Genomic DNA, 21094 nt, shown 5'->3' with positions numbered 1-21094 from the left:
ATTGGCAGGGTTAGAGAAAGTACATAAACAAACGCTTTCCCCCTCTGTCTTTACTAAATTGTTGAGAGTAAGGAATGAATTGAAGTTCTTAGACCTAGACAATATTTTGATGCAATTAGATAAAGTTAAACAGGAGCATTTGGAAGAGGGCAATAAGGCTAGCAGGCTTTTAGCTCGCAATTTTAAAAAGCACCTGCATTAAAATCAGATCACCAAAATAAAAGATAAAGAGGGTTCGATGCTAATATCCTCTTGTTATAGTTAGTGAGGTTTGGGTGGACCCTTGGACACTGTGACAGCTGACCACGCCCACGGGGGGAAGTCCCGTGAGGGGCCACGGGTCAGGCTCAGCTCTGGACACACAAACACAGATAGTTCTTTATTTAGACAGTTTGAGAAGCCACCAGAGGTGGCAGTAGTGAGTAGAAGATGTAGCCTGGCTGGGCTAGTATTCCCCAGGGCGCTGGAACAGCGGTTCCTCCAGTAGCAGTGCTGTAGTGGAAAGAACTGAGAAAGTGAGCACAGTGGAAAGAACTGAGAAAGTGAGTACAATACAATAGGCTTCATTGAATGACGGTATGTAAAACTCAATAAATAAATAAATAAATAGAACATTTACAGAGTCCCAAATATGGAGAAGCCCCGAGATAGGGAGAGCTGGCCCTCGAGGAGCGAGTACCAGATCCCTGGAGGTAGAGAGACATGATGGCAAAGTACTCACACAGTGGTTCCACGTAGGAGATGGCACTGGCGCTGGAATGGGGGCAGGTCCTCGAGGAGCGAGTACCTGGTTCCAGGGAGACAGCTCTGAGGAGTAGATGATAGTAGTACTCACTGATGGTGTCTGTAGCGAATCCTTCCAAGTAGAAGAGGAGATAGATGCAGGCAGTGGGTCAGGGAGCATGGGCCCTCAAAGTGTGAGTACCGGTTACCTAATAGCGACCTGAAAGAAGCAAAGAGGCCCCCGAGGAGCGGGTACCCCGTTAGCAGAAAGAGTCCAGTGGGAGTTGGAAGGCAGAGTAGCTGGGTACGGAGAGTGAATCCCATCCATAAGATCACCCTTGCTAACTCAACGGCTAGCAATAAACTGTAGGCTTAAATATCCGGGCAGCATGATGTCATCACAGGGGGACGCCACTGAGGAACGCACCAATGAGGAAATAAGAATGAGGGCTGCGCGGCGCGCGCGCCCTAAGGTACCTGAAGAGCATGGCAGAAGGCAGCGCCCAAGCCAGTCCAGGGACGCCGGAGAGGACGGCAGGTGGACGCTGCGGCAGCCAGGCGTCCATGAAGAGCAGGAGGAGTCGCAAAAAAGGAAAGGTAGGCGGAGTGAAGCCGTCGGGAAGTGACGGTCGCAACACCTCTCTAGTACAAGGCAGCAGTTTTCCCAATTTTATGGCGAGCTTTATAGTAAAGATCCTTCTATTCAGGATTTCTTAAGATCCATTGATATCCCCAAAATATCAGAGTTGAATAAAGAATTCTTTGACAGGGAAATATTTTTTGAAATACAACAGGTTATTAAAGATCTCAAGGGAAATAAGACTCCCGGTCCTGATGGATTCACTGCAGAATTCTATAAATGTTTTTCAAAGGACATAATGCCTCCCTTGCTAACTCTGTTTAATACTTTAAGAGATGGCAATACTCTATTACCTGAGACAATTTAGCAGGCAACCCCACATTGTGGATCCTAAAGACCTATCTTACTACTTAATGTTGACTTGAAAATATTGGCTAAATTGTTGGCCAATCACTTAACAAGGGTAATGACGAAATTAGTTCATTCTGATCAAGCTCACTTTATTCCTGGTCAAATGGCTGCAGACAACATTCATAAGATTGTTAACATAATTTGGTGGGTGCAAAAGAATAAGATTTCAGCAGTGTTGCCATCAGTTGATTCCAAAAAGGCCTTTGATATGGTTCATTGGTCCTTTTTGTTTCAAGTACTGGAGAGGATAAATTTTACATAAGAACATAAGAACATAAGAAAATGCCATACTGGGTCAGACCAAGGGTCCATCAAGCCCAGCATCCTGTTTCCAACAGTGGCCAATCCAGGTCATAAGAACCTGGCAAATACCCAAAAACTAAGTCTATTCCATGTTACTGTTGCTAATGGCAGTGGCTATTCTCTAAGTGAACTTAATAGCAGGTAATGGACTTCTCCTCCAAGAACTTATCCAATCCTTTTTTAAACACAGCTATACTAACTGCACTAACCACATCCTCTGGCAACAAATTCCAGAGTTTAATTGTGCGTTGAGTAAAAAAGAACTTTCTCCGATTACTTTTAAATGTGCCCCATGCTAACTTCATGGAGTGCCCCCTAGTCTTTCTATTATCCGAAAGAGTAAATAACCGATTCACATCTACCCGTTCTAGACCTCTCATGATTTTAAACACCTCTATCATATCCCCCCTCAGTCGTCTCTTCTCCAAGCTGAAAAGTCCTAACCTCTTTAGTCTTTCCTCGTAGGGAAGCTGTTCCATTCCCCTTATCATTTTGGTAGCCCTTCTCTGTACCTTCTCCATCGCAATTATATCTTTTTTGAGATGCGGCGACCAGAACGGTACACAGTATTCAAGGTGTGGTCTCACCATGGAGCGATACAGAGGCATTATGACATTTTCCGTTTTATTCACCATTCCCTTTCTAATAATTCCCAACATTCTGTTTGCTTTTTTGACTGCCGCAGCACACTGAACCGACGATTTCAATGTGTTATCCACTATGACACCTAGATCTCTTTCTTGGGTTGTAGCACCTAATATGGAACCTAACATTGTGTAATTATAGCATGGGTTATTTTTCCCTATATGCATTACCTTGCACTTATCTGGGCCTTATTTTCTGAGTTGGCTGCATCAACTATATTATACACCTAGAGCATGTGTGAAGGTTAATGGGGGATACTCTGCTATGTTTCTAATTCAGCGGGGTACTAGGCAGGGTTGTCCGCTGTTGAGAACCTGCCCGCGTTCGAGGCGCGCAGGCCCCCTACCTGCTGTGGCCAGTCAGGCCGCTGGCGCTGCTTCCTTCGTGGCAGTCGTGCTGCCGTGTCCGGGCTCCTCCCTGGCTGCCTCCTGCCCTGTGTGGCAGGGTTGAGCCGCTGAAAGCCTTCCCACGCGGCTGGGACCGCCGCTGCCGCTCCTGTTCTCTCCGATGTGGCTGGAGCCGCTCCTGGGGCCCTCGGATGGCAAAGGAGCTGTCCTTGCTGCTCCCAGGGTCCTTACCCGGCAGGGAAGCCATCCCTGCCGGTGCCTGCAGCCTGCCTGCGTCCCTTCTTACTGTCTTCGCAGCATGGAGCCGCTTCTGCAGTCTTCTTTGCTTCTCTCGGGCCCTCCATGTGGCTGGGGACGCCACCAGCATGTCTGCTCTTCTTCTGCTTCTCCCTAGGCGCGGGCGTGCGCCTCTCTTCTTCTTTTAAAGGGCCAGTGGTGGGAAAAGGTCCCGTGGCCCTTATCACTGATGCTTTCCACCTGATTTGCTTCAGCCCTATAAAAGGGGCCCTGTTTCAGTCCAGCTTTGCCTTCGCAAGGAGTTAGTCGCTCCTGGATGTTCCTGTCCTTTGCTCCAGGAGTCTTCGCTGTTCCATCGCTTCTTCAAGGTCCTGTGTTTCCTGTTCTTCGTGGGAGCTCCTTGTCTTGTCCTGATGTCCATGATCCAGTCCAGATGTTCGTCTTCCGTTCCTGATGTCCATGATCCAGTCCAGATGTCCGTCTTCCGTTCCTGTAGTACGTGATACAGTCCAGATGTCCTGAACCCCTGGTCATCATCGCCACCTTTCCTGGCATGCCGTGTCGTGGTCCGCGACCAGCCCCATGGGCGGGCTGAGTAGGGCGCCTCATGGTACAAGGCCTTCCTCACAGCTGCAGTGCAAGCCTCTGGGAGGCTTCTGCTTGAAGCCTTGTCTCTGGTCTACAGAGTTCCTTGCGTCTGCTCCGTCCATGTTTCAGTCTCTGCTTGAACCTGTGCCGCTCCAGCGTGGTCCGCAACCAGCCAGGCGACTGTGAGGGCATGCCCGGTGCAGGCCTCTACAGTTCCTGGGACATGTTCCTCTCACTCGCTCCATTACCTCATCTGGAGTCTGCTTCGAGTCCAGCGTGGTCCGCGACCAGCCCCGCGGATGGGCTGAGTAGGGTGCGCTGTGTCGCAGTCTCAATCCAGCTCTTTGCTCCTGAATCCTTATCTTCAGTGCCTTGCGCCTGAGTCTTTGTCCAAGTGTCTTCGCCTGAGTCTTCGTCCAAGTGTCTTCGCCTGAGTCTTCATCTGAGCCTTCCATGTTCCAAGGCCTTCGTTTGCCCCTGGCCTCCATCCGACCTACCGCTTCTTGCCGTTACCCAGCGGCAGGTCCGAAAGGGCTTGGAATGGTCGGAGAACTGTTCAAAGACCACCATTGCGAAGTTGGTCTTCCTGTAGCGTGCAGGTCCGGTGGAGGGTCAGTGCCGTCAGTCATCCTTGTCTTCAGTCCAGCCTTGCTCCTGTCCAGCCCATGCTCGGGCATGCCTCGCCTGCCTCGGCACCTCTTCGGAGTTCCTCTGGGGGCGAGCCGTGGTCCAAGAACACACAATCCCCTGGAAAGCGGAACCGCTCTCCTAGCGCTTCCTAACATCCGCTCTCACCTTTATTGTTTGCTTTATTTCTGGAGCCCTTGGCAATCAAAATATGCAACTCTTCACTTATACAGGGCATTTAATTGGGGTCTGACACTTACAAATTATCGCTTTTTGCAGATGATATTTTATTTACATTGACAGACCCCATTCTTTCTTTATAGGGAGCGGTGGACAAGATGTTAATTCAGCAAAGTTTCTGGATTTAAGCTAAATTTGGAGAAATCTGAGCTTCTTGGTCTTTCAGTTCTGGAAGATCAGATCTTCCCATTGCAAAGGGGTTTTCTTTTAAACGGGCTAAAAAGAAAGTTAAATATTTGGGTAATAATATGAGCAATAATCTGAATGACCTGTTTGAATTAAACTACCCCTTATTAATATAGGCTATATTTCGGGATCTGGAAGAGTTGGGGGGATATTCTTTATTTTGGTTGTGTTGATAGCAGCAACAAAAATGAATATTCTTTTGAGATTGTTACCTTTTCCAAACGTTGCAAATACCCCTCTTAAATGCTATGCTGAAGAGGTGGCAAAAGAGAATATTTGCATTCATTTGGAAAAGGAAACCCCCTAGGTTGTCCACAAATGTAATATATCAACCTAAACTGAGTGGAGGATTAGAGGTTTCCCACATAGGGTGGTATTATGTTGTGGCTCAATTTAGAGCTATTCTGGATTAGAATAAAAGGGGGGAATAAAAGCAGTGGGTTAAGATAGAACAGTCTCTAGTGGGTCACTTACACCTGTGGAAATGATTTGGCAACCAAGGTTAGCCTGGAGACATATTGGGATAGATTTTCCATGTTGGGCATGTGTGTCCATGTGCGCACAAATGGACGCGCTGATTTTCTAACATGTGCTGTCCCGGCCCGCCCCTTCGAAGTGGTCTGGCACTTATGCACTTACCAGCCTTTACGCACATGGCCGGGCCTCTTCGAAAATTTGCCCAGCGCACGCAAGGCCCGGCCACGTGCGAAAAGGTCGGGATTTACGCGCGCAAGCCATTTAAAATCCACCCTATTATGTATAACTATGAATGTCACCTTGTAGATCGTTGTGATCAGTACATGCAACGACAGTATATAAAATGTCTAAGTAAATAAATAAATATTAATACTTTAGCTTTGACAACTGATACCACTATGAGAGTTTGGAAACAATGGTGTACTAAATTTGGGGGTATTAAGACAGTATTTCTGTAGCTTCTCTATCAACCATAATCTGGATTTTAAACCGGGTTTGGATTTTCAGTTTCCTTGGGGATGGATGGAGAAGAGGATTCCTCGGTTGAGACATCTGTGGGAAGAAGGATGAATTGTAACTTTTGAGTCAATATGTGATAAATATTCTTTAGACTACTCAGACACATATTCCTATTTACAATTTAACATTTTTGTAGACTGATAGAGTGAAAAAAGATCTGTTGTTGAGCAAGACACAACTTGAATATTGGTGTGATAATGCATATAGATTGTGGAAAGTGTTTTTTAGTTTATATGGTTATCTCAATAAAGATCCAAATGTTAAACCTGCTTTTATGAGAGCATGGGAACAAGACCTAGGATGTGAATTGATTGAGCAAGAATGGGATTTAGTCTTTGTTAATACTAATAAAAGCTCTGTATCAGTGACGCTCACAGAAAATAGCTATAAGGTTCTTCTAAGGTGGTATTTCACTCCTCAATGTCTTCACAAGGCTTATTCCTGTTTGGGGTTTTTGTTGGAGGGGTTGTAATGGATGGGGTATGTTTTTTCATATGTGGTAGGATTGCCCTTGTATAATGATATTTTGGAAGAAGATTTTTTTTCACTTATTAAGAAGATCTCAGGATTGCAATTGCTTCCTTCTCTGAAGTTTACATTATTGAATATTCCCAGCATTTTAGATAATGTCTTTCATTGGCCCTTGATTCACCAAATTTTAATTGCAGCCAGATGTGAAATAGCATTCCTATGGAGGTCTGTAGATACTCCTTTGGGGGCAGTAGCGCGAAGAACTGAGATAATTTATATTTTAAATAAGTTGACCCTCCATAAAAAAAATTGTGCCTTATCGAAATTTGAATGGATTTGGGAACCATTGCTCTCTGATATAAGATGGAACCACTTATAACCTTTAGTTATCATAGCTACAGTTCAATCTAGGCATATAGATTATGAGTTTGCTAAGGTCAATTTATATTCATTTTGCATGAGTAAAAGAAGGGGAATACAATAATGTCAAAGGGATTTCATTTGAGACTTTCATTACCTCTACTATGATTCTGTTTGTCAGGGTTTGCCATCAAGTAAAAGTGACTACATAACTTGTGATAGATGTTTTGAGGATGAAAAGGGGGGTGGGTCTGGGTTGAGGGACTGTATATTATGCTGAAAATATTATTGCTCCACTTGTATGTCGATTGAGATTATATAGTTGTATTGTTATCTTGAAATATTGTTGAAGCAATAAACTTTAATTTACAAAAAAAAAAAAAAGCACATTCAGAAAAAATCAAGTATATGATAGTTTCAAGGCCATTTCTTCCATGTTGTGTCTGGAGGTAAAATGGGTAGGGCAGAGATAGGCAACTCTCATCCTGGACTGCCACAAACAGATTTGGTTTTCAGGGCATCCATAATGAATATGCATAAGACAGATTTGCATGCAATGGAGGCAGTGCATGCAAATATACCTTGTGCATATTAATTGTGGATACCCTGAAAAGCAGACCTGTTTGTGGTGATCCAGGACCGGATTTGCCTATCCCTGGCTTAGGGTATCTAATAGAAACAGACAGATGTCAGCAGATAAAGACCATACAGCCAATCCAGTCTGCCCATTCACACCAACTGCTCAGCTCTGCAGTCCCTGCCACTAGAGATCCTCTGTGCTTGTCCTATGCTTTCTTTAATTCAGATAATATTCCCTCAGCCTGCATATACTAGTTCAGTATCTAACCTTATGGAAAACAAATATACCTACAGATAAAAACACAATCACCTGATTTTACTAGAAGCTGTTCCCAAACCATAGTCTGCATTACAGCATGAAAGAGGTGTACAATCTACTGAGTGAGCTGTGCATCTATGCAGCATGTAACAAGCTCCTCAGTTGCTACTTCCATATGCATAACTTCAGAATTCTGAAAACTTTCAAAAAGACAAATTGCTTTCTGTCCATTACAGTATACAGAGGCTAGCATCAGCTGCTGTGTTTTTATAGCTTCCTTTAGACGTTTTGGGTAGTTTCAGGTAAGATTATTTTCTTGTCAGAGAATCATTCTTTGTGCAACTGTGACAGCTGGAAGTTGCACCAGCAGTTCTTGGGCATCATTGCTCATTAGGAATGCCAAATCTCTCAGATGCTAAATACAAAGATGACAAAGAATTTTAAAAAGGATCAGCTGAAAGAATGTATTATCATTGTCTACTTCAGATCAGATAGCCACAGATTATGATAGCAGATAAAGTCACGAAACACAGGTACTTGCTAAAATTCCTGAATTAATTTATTATGGAAAAAATTACAATATTTGCAGATGCCTTCATTCTTAAAAAGTTACAAATACTTGAAAGATTATATTGTATAATCCCCAATGTTAAGCACACTCTCACTGTGTGCTGAGAAGGGTTGTATTGAGTTTAGCACTTCCAATCGTTTCGAAAAGTTGACTCGCACGGCCCTGTGATACTGTCTGCAAGCATTCACCTGCCACAATGGGGTATATAACTACTACCGGGTAATAATATACTGCGACAGCTGTCTGCATTGATGGACCTATGGTCTGACCCAGTAGGACAGATCTTTTGTTGAGATGCACCCACACTACCACTAGGATTTAAAAGAAATCAGGAAAGGGATCCACTGGCTGAATTGTTTAAAAAAAATGGGGCAGAGCTGAGGAGAGCAAGTTAATAAGAAGCTGGGCAGCAAATCTGCCGGGACTAAGTCACGGTCACTTTCACAGTTTCAATGTAGAATGGGCCAGACAAGCAAAGTCGTGCGGTGCCGAACCTCAGGATATTAAACCCTACAACTCAAAAGCCATCGGAACCAAGGTTAAAAGTCAAGAGTCCGCATCCCAGTCCAGGCGCGCGCACCACGCAGCTCGCAAGCAGCCCTAGCCTTGAGCCCGCCCCGGGGAGCGAGCACGGGCCTCGTCGCCAGGGCGACCGCGCCGTGATGTCACGGCGAGACGCTGCGGGCGAATGAAGGCGCCGCATCGGGACGAGTAAAGATGGCGGCTGGAGCTGGGCGCCCGTAAACGGCCGGGGGGGCGCTCGCTCGCTTGCTCTGACGCGCCCGGTAGGGGGGTGGGTCGGCACGGTATGGCGTGGCCTCCCCGCAGAGCCGGAGCTAGGCAGCGGTGCCCCGCGCTTCTCTGAGGGAGCCTCGGAGCACCGCCGGGCCTGAGCCGACTCCCGTCCGCCCCGTGGCTGTCCTTGGCGCCTGCTGCATGTCTGCTGCTACCGCCGCGGAAAGGGGGCGTTTTACCGAGCACTTCCTCACCTGCATCTGTAGCACCTGGAGGCACCTGGCTTACTTCAGGTCACGCAAGAAGCCCCTGCGCTACTGGAAGCCCCGAGACCTGAAGCTGGAGAACATGGACGAGCAAAGCGTGGAGGTAAGGGGGACCTGGTTTGTACCTTTTCCCGGCAGTCCGTGGTGGTGGTGTCCAGTGAAGTAGAACGAGAGAGTAGCTTTGGGCTACCCATTTCTCTTGTGCTAAAGCCCGAAGTGTCCGCTTTACTGTAACATAAACCTCTTCTTGATTTCCCCCTCCCCCACGAAGCTCTAGGTTTCAAAGATACCACTGGACATCACTTAGTAACCTGTCAGCCTGCGAGACAAAAAGCGGAAAATGCATGGAAGAAAATACTGAACTAGCACGCCTCCTTTAGAGTGGGGCAACTTTAGTATTATATATAAATAATACACTGGAGCATGTAGAACTAATTCTCGTTCTTTGCAGTGAAAAGCGCAAGGTAAATAACATGACAAAGTTGGCAACACGTAAGTAATACATCCTATAGCTGAAACATCTCGGTAACAGATGATGTCCTCAGGAAGGATTCCCTCTAATCTGGCATGATTTAATACTGCTGTATCCAGTAAAATCTGTTTCCTAAGAAGGCCATAATATCAGTTTCTTACCAAAACCTATTCCAGTAGTTTTAGTCATACTTGAGGTGTTTATTGAATAAAACTACACCAAGTATATTTTTTTAATCTCTTATATGACAGTTTTTTTGTTTTTACATAGTGGTGTGATTGCTAGGGTGCTGAAGAATAGCCTTCCCAGTATATGGTGCATTGCATTATATCATCCAGCATGGTTTCTTTTAGAAGTTAAGTAAATACTGAGATAAATTGTATTTTTCTTATTAGTAAATGCAAACTTCACAAATCATTGGATTACCTAAGGGAGCATCAAACTTTAGCACTGTTGCGTTCTTAAGACCTCATGTTGTTTGAGGACTTTCACTGAAGCCAAATATTCTAGAACATATAATTCAAAACTGGGCCTTATGCCAGTTGTTTTGAGGCTTTGATTCAGGAGTGATTTTTATTTTTAAGTTTGCTTTGCAAATTGAAAAATAGCCTTTGTGTTAGTTCTTCCTTATGTAAGCAGGATATGTCCTTTTCAAGGCTGAGCTGATTTTATTTTGGCTTATTACGGTGCAACGCAAAGAATTCCCTGTTTCTCGTGCCTAAGTAACAGAAGAAATCTTTGAATAAATGAGTAGTTGTAAGGAAGTTAAATAATCCACCCTGTAATAAGCTGACAGGACTGTAGTGCAGTCCTTGTAAGCAGTTCATTATTGTTTGTTTGCCTAATTATTTCTATCTAAATTGAACAGGAAGCAGATCTTTGAAGGCCTGGCAGAGCTTACTTTGCTGTTACAGAAATCTTAATTTTCTGTAGGAAAAGGTCATTGTTGGTTGTAGCCAAGTGGATATTTGAAAGGACAAAGTCAGCCTGCCAGTCAGGCCGATTCTGTAAGAAACGTGGGGGAACAGGCGCTCCGTGTTGAGTGCCCACTCTCCTGACGAGTGCCCAGCACCTCTGCTGGGCGCGCGACCCTATATTTAAATGAGGGGTCGCACTAAAAGGCGGCACTAGGGATCATTGTGTGCCCCTAGCGCCTCCTTGGCCTAGGAGTAGTGGCTCTGTCAGCGGGTTCAGGACACCGACGCTCAATTTTAGGAGCATCGGTTTTCAAACCCACTGGCAGCGATCGGTTAGGAAAACGAATGCCGGTAAAATTGAGCGTCTGTTCTCCTAACCAGACTGGCCGGCACTTTATCTATTTATTTATTTTTTTAAATTTTAGTTTTTACATTTTTGGTTCCTTTAACTTAATATCGTTAGGATATTAAGTCGGAGGGTGTACAGAAAATCAGTATTTTCTGCTTTTCTGTACATTTTTCCGAGTTGCCTTGGGCAGGCATTTTTCCGAGTTGCCTTGGGCAGGCATTAATTTATGACCATAAAATGTGTGGATTGGACGCACATTTTACTTTCAGTATCCTGGGTGACTAATTAATAATGTTTTTATTTGTTAAGTTTCTTATTATATTTGATGTCGAATTGGGAAATGTTTCTACCATGTTACTCTCTGCAGTTATTCACATTGTTAATTGTAAACCGGGTTGATGTGATTCATATCATGAAACTCGGTATAATAAAAATAATAAATAAATAAATAAATAAATAACCTCATCAACTTGCATTTGCATGTGATGAGCGCTATTAGTTTTCAGGGGGTTTGGCTGCGTGTTTTCGAGGCACTAAACCCCTTATAATCGGGCCAATACAGTAAAAGTCGTGGGAGAGCGGGCGAATGCTCGCTCAGGCCACTCTCCTGTGCGCACGATTCACTAAATTAATTTATTTAAATTAGGGCCCGCGGCAAAAAGAGGCGCTGGGGACACTAGCCCTTCCCTAGCGCCTCTTTTTGGACAGGAACGGCAGCTGTCAGCAGGTTTGACAGCCGGCGCTCAATTTTGCCGGCATCTGTTCTCGAGCCCACTGACAGCCATGGGTTTGGAAACTGGACCCCGGCAAAATTGAGCGTCCAGTTTTCAAGCCGTGGGCCCATTTCAAATTTTTTTTTTAAATTTTTAACTTTTTTTTAACTTTGGGGGCCTCTGACTTAATATCGCCATGATATTAAGTCAGAGGGTGCACAGAAAAGCAGTTTTTACTGCTTTTCTGTGCACTTCCCCGGCGCTGGCAGAAATTAACGCCTACCTTTGGGTAGGCGCTAATTTCTTAAAGTAAAATGTGCGGCTTGGCTGCACATTTTACTTACTGTATCGCGCGGGAATACCTAATAGGGCCATCACCATGTATTTGCATGTTGCATGCGCTATTAGGTTCGGGGGGTGGGGTGGTTGGATGCACGTTTTCGACGCGCTATTACCCCTTACTGAATAAGGGGTAAAGCTAGCGCGTCGAAAATGCACGTCCAATCGCGGGTTAACAGTGCGCTCTGCCAGAGCGCACTGTACTGTATCAGCCTGAATATAAGTGGTAATAGATGCCCTTCAAAAACACGTGGCCGAACCCTTGTTAAACAGTGTGCACAGCCGAGTGCACTTTACAGAATTGGCCTGAGTGTTTGTTAAATTCTAAGAATACTACTACAGTATGTTAGTAGCTTTAGCTATGGGGGTGTTGTCTCATATTTTGTTTACTGCATTTCATGGTATGTGACAACTTCTTTTTTTTTTTAATTTGACATAAGTTATAACCTGGTTTACAGTTTTATCTATGTTGCCAATGTAAATGTGGCTATTAGGGTTTTATTAATGTGCTTACCAAATTAGAGATGGAACAAATAATCTCAGCTTCAGTTCTAAACATCATTTCGTGGACTTGACAGATGTTCCTGGATGTGTGCTATTACGGTTTTGATGCAGGAAATCTTCTCTGCTGATCAGTTATTTGTCCCATCTCTAAAAATTAAGCAGTATGTGGTGGAAAGAGGGAGCTCCAAATCTGTAATTCTCAAACCTTTGTCAGTTAATGAGCCATTTACAGTAGAAGTACAGGCTTAAATACCTTTTCTTGGCCCTTTGCCTTCCTGTTTTTGTCTTATTGTTAGGTCTTCATTCTCTTTTTCCATAATGGTTTGTTTCTTATATTTTCATTCTATATGCAGTTTTTTTTTTCTTGTTTAATCTCAGTAGCTCTGCATGGAAAGAAAATCCATTTCTCTATGGAAGGATAATGACCTTCAGGCATTGACTGATTTGGTGACACTTTCAGAGCTTTCACTCAAGGCACCACTTCTAAGATTTCAGATACAATTGCCACCTTCTTTTTGTAACTTGGCAACTGTTTTAGAAAGTGGCTGGGAGAATAGGCAGTCTCATTTGAGGTGGAACACTAAGAGATCTATGCACTAAAAGTTGTCTCCCATTTTATGTCTGTGGGGAAATGTTTGTTCTACGTCTGACCCTAAGTAACTCCTCACAGAGTGTGAGAAAGTGTCATGCTCCAGACCCTTCTCTAGCCTGGAGGGCCAGAACATGTCCCTCGCCCAAGCTCTCAGCTTGCACAGTGTAGCATCTCGTGCCACCTTTCTTGTCTGATGGGACACAGTCTACTCAGTAGGTGATTTATCTGTAAATGGAAGAAATTGACAAACACAAATGTCATTTCCTATATTGAACCTAACTGTAATCTTTGTAGAGCATTGCGGAGGTGTTCAGATGTTTTATTTGCATGGAGAAGTTGCGGGATGCGCGCCTCTGTCCACACTGTTCCAAACTGTGCTGCTTCAGCTGTATTCGGGTAAGTCATCTTCATTTGAATATTTGATTACAAAGTTGGTTTTAAGTGTGGACTCTTGAACTCATACTCTGTTTAAAACAAGAACGCAGTCTATTGCAGATCTAATTTTGGAAAATACATATATTTTGTGTTACAGAAACTTAGCTGATTTTAAATGAGTTCTGTCCAGCTTGTTATAATTATGTTCAGCAAGTCAGAGGCACACAGAAGTGGGGGGGGGAAGCATTTTAATGCTATATAAACAGATTTTTAAAGTTAGCCAAAAATCTCTTAGCTTAATGAAAAGTATTGAAGTTTTAACTCTGCTTCTTTATCGCCTGCCTGGACCTGATGTTATTGATTTAGTAGAGTTTTCAGAAGTTTTGGTAGGGGTTAAGCCAATCAGCTAGTCACACACACTCAGGACTATATATGTATATATTTTTTTTTTTAACAGCAGTGGAAACTTTAGGTCTTCAACAATTAGTTACATCCTCATCGCATAAACAAGGCCATATACTGGATATGGTGTTTGTTCCAGACTCATGGGTTAAAAATGCTGTAATTTCTAAATGATACAGAGCAAGTTTTCTGGTGTGATCACAAACTAATAATCTTTACTGTTAAGATAGGAAGTCAGGGAAGGCTTGTGTGTGAAGATACATGGTGAGAGAGGAAGATCAAGGGACTAATTGATTGGGCTCTATTTAAAGAGGCTTGGGATAGAAGGGATGTCTCTAAAAAGGTGTAACCAGAAGTCAACCTAATATAAAGGAGTGAAGTGGAGGAGTAGCCTAGTGGTTAGAGCAGTGGGCTACGAACCAGGAGACCAGGGTTTGAGTCGTGCTGTCGCTCCTTGTGACCTTGGGCAAGTCACTTTACCCTCCATTGCCTCAGGTACAAACTTAGGCCTGGATTTATCAAAATGCCATAAGTATCGCATGCGATAGGAAAAGGGGCGTGTTTTATAGTAATAGTTTATCGCAATTTGCGCTAATACCTATGCAAAGAGCTAAGTTAGCACAAATTGCAATAACTTTTTCATACTTTGCAATAAGTGACCTTCAGAGTGAGGATAGGACTCCGAAGGTCATCAAATCTTCACAAGAGACCACTGTTCTGTTCGTACGTCTCACGTTGAATGTCGAAGTGGCCCCTAACCCCCTACACTAATACCTAAACCTCACCTTGAGTTACTAGGTGGGCCTCCCGTAGGGATACAAATACCTATCTAGGGAGAGGGCATTATGGCTAGGCTCTCTCGCTGTCTCTTCCCAGATGGCTAGGCTGGTGCTACAAACCTACTAAAACAGGTCTTTTGAGGAGACATCACGAAATGCACTACATCTTACCGCCCTGTAATGTAAGCTATCGCACAGCTAACGCTACAAAAAACGTGTTAAAGCCGTGCGATAGGACTTCGCAAAATTGTAAACCCAGCCCATTCCCGCCCCTAATTCCTCCTCTTTTTCGGATTTGCATCGCACCATACAATATGGTGCTATCGCATGCGTTAAGGGATTAACGCATACGAAAACGCCTTGGCGCATTTTGATAAATGAGGGAGTTAGATTGTAAGCCCTCTGGGGATAGGGAAATACCTACAGTACCTGAATGTAATCCACTTTGAAGCGCTGAAAAAGTGCAAAAAGCGGAATATAAATCTAAATTAAAAAAAAAAAAAAGGTTACAGTATATAACCTATACTTATCTCCCACTACCGATTATCCCTGTCTCTCTCTATTAACATAGAATACTTAGACAAGGTCCTAGTGTTTGCTCACTATATATTGCACTATACCATAAAATTTTTTTTTGATTATTATTTCTTTATTTGTATTCTTTGCTTCATTATTACAAATTTCTTTAATCCTTAATACTATATAATAATCTCAACTATATTGTTTTTATCAGTGTTTTGTCTGTGTACACAAAGGATTTATCTTTTTTTGGTATCAAATGGAGTCCATTTTCCTTTTTAGCTTTTTTCAGCCAAAAAAAGATAAATCCTTTGTACACGGACAAATGAAAAGTGAACTCATTGCTTTGACATTAAATTGTGAAGAAGAGCAAAAAATTTTTGGACTTCATATTTCTTCTTTTGTAGAATTTATATGATCTCTATTATTGTGGTTTGAGAATATAAGAAAAGTGCACATGTTTGGTGATATTTGCAAATATCAATTCAAGAAATTTATTTACTTACATTGATAAAAACAATATAGTTCTCATTAGTTCATGACTGTGTGTTGAGAGTGGTGATATATAAATAGGATTAGAAGGGTTCTCTGAATTTGTAATATTAAGGACTGTGTGAATTTTTAAGGGGTTGGAGGGAGTATGAATGTGGTATGATCCGGATGAATGAATGTGTGGTTTTTTTAGGTATTGTGGTGGAATGAGGTTATTATATAGTATTAAGGATTAAAGAAATTTGTAATAATGAAGGAAAGAATTCAAATAAAGAATTAATAATCAAATTTTTGTGGTATAGTGCAATATATAGTGAGCAAACACTAGGACCTTGTCTATTTAAGTATTCTATGTACAGTATATAACCAACAAATTGAGAGTATTATGAATGAGATTGACACAGGGTTGCTTAAAATGTCTAAGATGAGAAGACTTGCAGCATGGTTTACTAAGGAACGTCTTGGTTTAAACAAGGCTTTTTGGCATGCTGAATGCCATTGGCAAAAGATTAAGAATCCTTATGGTAAGGACAAGATAGTGCTAGTTAATCAAGAATGTAGAATATGTTGCCTACAAGCAAAGAGAGATTATATGGTCAGAACCTTATCTAGCTCTTTGAATCGCCTGCTTGAGCTTTTTACCATGGTAAAGACTATGGTGGGTACTAGGGCTAAATGTAATGAGCCTGAAGATGTTGAAGTGGAGAATATTGCACAACACCTTTTGCTTAAAAGATTGTTCAACAATACCAGGCAGCAAATTTAAATGATGATTTACAGGGAACTGATCAGAGAAGCTTATTGGCAGAACCTGTGGAAGACCAACAAATTTTGTCCACCTTTTGAGCCAGTTTCAGAAAAAGAAGTGACCTCTGATGTGGTCTCTACCTCGTTCCAAAGGATGCACATTAGATCCTTGTCTATATTGGCTGCTTCAAGTATTAAAAGATGTCTTTGGGAAAACCTTGGTAAACATTATTTATACGTAATTGAGCTCTGGAGATTTACCAGGTGAGCTTTAAGGTTGCTAGAGCAAAAACAAGTTTGAAGAAAGGAAAGTTGTGACCAGATGATATGCAGAGTTATAGGCCAATTTCAAATTTTCCGAGTCTCACTAAACTTTTAGGGATGACAATGCCGTATTAGTCCCAGACCAATATAGCTTTCGAGCCCATCATAGAACAGAAATGTTACTAACATCTTTATTGCTAGAGTTAATTAAGGGAGGTTCTGCAATTGTAGTGTGTTTAATTTTTGCCACAGCATTTGCCACGCGATACTGTTAAAGATTTAATGGTTTTGGGATCTGTGGGACAGTATATAATCTTATCTAGAGGGACGTACATTTCATGTCTAGTGGAATAACAGTAGGGGTGCCCCAAGGGTCGACTCTGTCGGCCCCCCTATTTAATATGTATCTAACTGTTGGCAAAGCTTATTGAACCATGGGAGTGAAATTTAAATTTTATGCTGACGATAGCTAATATTTCCAGTGAATTCTACAACAAAAGATCCACATGAGAGAAATATGCATTTGAGGAAGATTCAAGATTGGATGGCCCCCAGTAAGATGGTATTTAAATATAGACAAAACAGAGATGATGTGGGTGAGTTGTAATATTCCCCTAGAAAGAGCACTTGCTATTCATGTTGAAGGTATGGTTCTGCCTCTGCAGTCTGAGGTGAAGGATCTTGGGGTGGTATTGGACACTCCAGATAAGAAAGGTCCTGAAAATGGCTTACATTTAAGTTGGGAGTCATATGACAACTGTGCTATATTTAGGACAAAAATGATTTTAGATCAGTTATCCAGAGCCTGGTGCTTTCGATGCTTAATTATTGTAATATCGTGTGTAATGGGTTACCTTAAAAAACAAACAAACCCCAAAACAAAACAAAAAACAACCCTCCAAAAAACTGTCTATTGTAAATCATCCAATCTCCATGGCTAGATTGCTGGAAAAAGTTTCTCTGAGAGCCCATAATACTCCTACTTTAGCAAACCTCCATTGTCTTCCTGTATTGCAAAGAGCAAAATTTAAATGCCTCCTGATGGTATTTAAAGCTTGTCAAAATGTCCCCTATAAGCCCCGAAGATCACTACATTCTTTAGAACAAGATATGCTAGTTATACTGTCTGTAAAAATATGCTGATTATCCAGTATTTGGAAAAGGGCCTTTTCTGCCCTTGACCCAACACTTTGGAACAGTCTTCCAGGTGATTTGAAAAAAGACATATTTAAAGAAATTCCAGAAAGGATTTAAATCATTACTCTTCCAATAAGCTTTTCAGATTTAATTGAAGCTAGTGTCTGTCGCTTGTTGTCCTTTAAATGTGCATTGATGAGAACTTTTTATGACTTGATATCCTGTGTTAAGTTTCTGTATGTTTTTGTATGTATTATATAATTTTATGATGACTATGTACCCCTCAATGGAGAGCATTGCTGAGAGATTGCGTAATATAAATTTTAATGCTTGCATACAGTCATAGGAGTTTGCAAGTTATTGTCATCTTGCTTATTTTCTTACATCCAAATACGACATTTATATTTTCTCTCTGGATTGGACTGTTTGTTTTCTGTCGGGGACCAGAATTATTCCACTGAACTACAGGTTACTATTAGAACGAGGCAGCAAGGCTATGGCTCATCATCTGAAGTTGTTTGGTGCTGAAAGCTGCCACCTAACTGTCCTAAATTACTTTAGTAAAGGTCAGGTGAATGTAGCTCAATGGTTTCATATATATTACACTCGTACACACACACTCTTTCTTTACTGGAATCATGATTTTCTCTAACAAATCCCCCTTTTTAGCTAATGAATTTGACTCCCTGTCTGCTTCTTATGGCTGAAAAGAGTTTGTACCCCTTTTATGTAGTTTTTTTTTGCTTGAACGTTGCAGTCCTTGGGTTCAGAGCACTATCACTGAATTCCCCCAACCATCCTACTTTTGAAGAATTATTTTACTCCAAAAAAAAAAAGACTTTGTTCCTGTGGCACAGTGGTAGATGGAGGAATGGGGTTCCACTCCCGGTTTGGCTGGGTCTGGGGGTGCTGTGGAGATGGTTTTCACAGCCCCTGGGGTAGAGGGGGAGTTCCATTCATTCTGCAGTGACCCTGATCGGAGGCTTCTGAAATGAAGCCTGGTGAAGAACCCCCCACCTGCCCCGGTCTGAGGGCTGGGGCTGCAGTAATTGGATTAAAGGAAGGTATGGGGGGAGTCCCCAGGTAGTCACTCAATTTGTTGTAGCCCAACATAGGCCAATTCTGATTTGAGCTGAAAACCCAATGGAATAGGCGGAAACTGTTGGTCCACGGACAAAGTCTTCAATCTGAGAATTTGAGCAAAGAGAGAGCTTTTTAGAATTTAAACAAACCCTGGCTCCCACCCCCTATAAGTAATGCAGGGAAATTCTTCAAACCTACCAAGGCTTCTGTAAATGTGTGAATTGTCTCAGATTTGTCTTTCATTTTCCACTCAGCATGTTTAACTTGTTTTCTCTTCAGCGTTGGCTGACGGAGCAGAGAGCTCAGTGCCCCCATTGTAGGTAAGATTGTTTTCGGTATTACCGCAGTCGATTGAAATTCACAAGTTAGTGGGTTACATTTCTTCACTGGTGGTTATAAAAGATGCATGTGAAGTTTCCTGAGCCCTCCTGATATGCCGAATATCACCATGTGAACGAGCTTTCCTGGATTGTTTGTTAAAATGTATAGCCCGCACTCATCACAGCATACGAGTTCGAGGCAGATTGCAAAGATCTAAAAATACACATAAAACAATGTGTACAAAATAAGACAAAACATAATGAACAAATAAACACTTCCATCTGATTAAAAAAAAAAGAGTTTTGAAAATGAGCTCCTCATTCTGGAATACATTAGTATGAAGTAATTGAAGCTTCCAGTCAGGAATCTCCACAGGAGTGTGTGGCTTTTTCTCACTCGCTGCAGTGTCCCTGAGGGTCCTGGCTTCAGTGGACTGGACCTGAGAACCTGACCCTCCTGTGGATCTGCTGGTGATGCTCTCTGGCCCGTGGAGCCTAGTAATGTAACATTTTGAATAAAACATTTTCCTTGGGCACAGAGTTGGAGAAAGGCATTTTAGTAAATGAATTACAAGTAAATATATGAGCTACCCTTGTAGTATGAACAGGTGAGGACTCTGAATTGCTGTGGGAAAATTCATTCAATACAGCTACTCTTGATAGATTTTTAAAACCTGTGTGACTCCAATCTGTCCATCAACAAGATGGTTGTGAACAGTGGTCGATGGTTTCCATTCACAGCATGTGTGCTGTGAAGACGAGTAATGTTTTTATTAAGTGTTTGTATTCCCCACTCAGACTGAGCCCTTGCTTGTTTGCAGAGCTCCACTCCAACTGCGAGAGCTGGTAAACTGTCGCTGGGCCGAGGAAGTCACACAGCAGCTGGATACGCTTCAGCTTTGCAGCCTGACCAAGCATGAAGAAAACGAAAGGGACAAGTATGTAGAAAGGCGGTGCTGTCTAAGATAGGGTTTGAATTCCTGAGTTTGGGCTGGGTAACAAATTGTAGTGATTTGTTTTCTTATTGTAAAGTGAGGCCTTGCATGTACTTAACAAAAAAAAACAAAACAAAACCACAACATAAATCTGCATCTTTGCTCAGCTATGTTCTCTTTGATTTGAAGAAAAGTTTCTACATGGAGTAACTGATGCACTTAAAATACTGCAGAGAGGGGATATCTAGAAATGAGTTTGACTTTACATTTTGGTTGCATGCATTATTTATTTTATTTATTTATTTGCAGTTTTTATATACCGACATTTGTTTAGTAACCATTATCTATTGCTAAAGTAATTTTGCTTCACCAGCAAAGATGGCCACTGCTGCCTCTGGCCCCAATGTAAAGATACACAAGTTAAAAAAAAAAAAAATGCACGCTGAACTTCAGCACGTTTTCTTAATTTTTTTTTTTTCTTAGCGCATAAGTAAATTCCCGATCAAGTGAGCTATTGGTAATCTAATTCCATTATTCTTTTTGTAAATTTTTAATCAAGTTAGTTTAGGTTTATTTTACATCATTTTTTTAATTCTTGTCATTTAGTGTTGGTGATTTTATGCTATCTTATGTATATTCATTTTATTACATTATGTATGTAATTTTGTTTACCGCCTAGGCCTAATAGTGTTAGGTGGTTTATAAATCCAAATAAATGTAAATGTAATGCATTGGAAGTTTAAAAAATAGCACATTAACCCAGAAATGTGCCCACAAAAATATGTTTAGTAGAAATAAAACATGATTTGTTTGCATGAAAGTTGTGGACAAAGCTTTTCTCTGTGCATAAATTCTGAGTATAGGACCCCTCCACACCACGAACTAGCCCTAGAAAGTTTAGTCCACCTCTGACCAGGTGTTAAATTTCCAGCGATTAAGAAAACATGAGTTAAGCTGTGCACCTCTTTGCTCTGGGGAGTAATAGCTAATGCCTTAATTAACTTTGGATTTCAATGGAGGGCTGTGCTGGG

At 42.1% G+C, this 21094-nt stretch overlaps 1 protein-coding gene across 2 annotated transcripts in view; it reads left to right on the top strand.

The window, feature by feature from the left end:
- The first annotated feature begins 8791 nt into the window (after positions 1-8791).
- TRIM37 (tripartite motif containing 37) overlaps positions 8792-21094 on the top strand; it is a 148690-nt gene continuing 136387 nt past the window's right edge. The window contains exons 1-4 of one of the 2 annotated variants that reach the window (XM_029611478.1): positions 8792-9227; positions 13305-13406; positions 19088-19128; positions 19950-20066. In XM_029611478.1, the coding sequence (XP_029467338.1) occupies positions 9060-9227; positions 13305-13406; positions 19088-19128; positions 19950-20066 (428 nt within the window). In that variant the 5' untranslated portion in view covers positions 8792-9059. The remainder of the gene's footprint in view (positions 9228-13304; positions 13407-19087; positions 19129-19949; positions 20067-21094) is intronic. The other variant, XM_029611479.1, reaches the window with a different exon arrangement.

This window comes from Rhinatrema bivittatum, chromosome 8 (genome assembly GCF_901001135.1).
Source record: "Rhinatrema bivittatum chromosome 8, aRhiBiv1.1, whole genome shotgun sequence".
Classification (NCBI taxonomy): domain Eukaryota; kingdom Metazoa; phylum Chordata; class Amphibia; order Gymnophiona; family Rhinatrematidae; genus Rhinatrema; species Rhinatrema bivittatum.
Note: the sequence above shows the minus strand (reverse complement) of the source record. Positions and strands in the feature narration are given on the sequence as shown.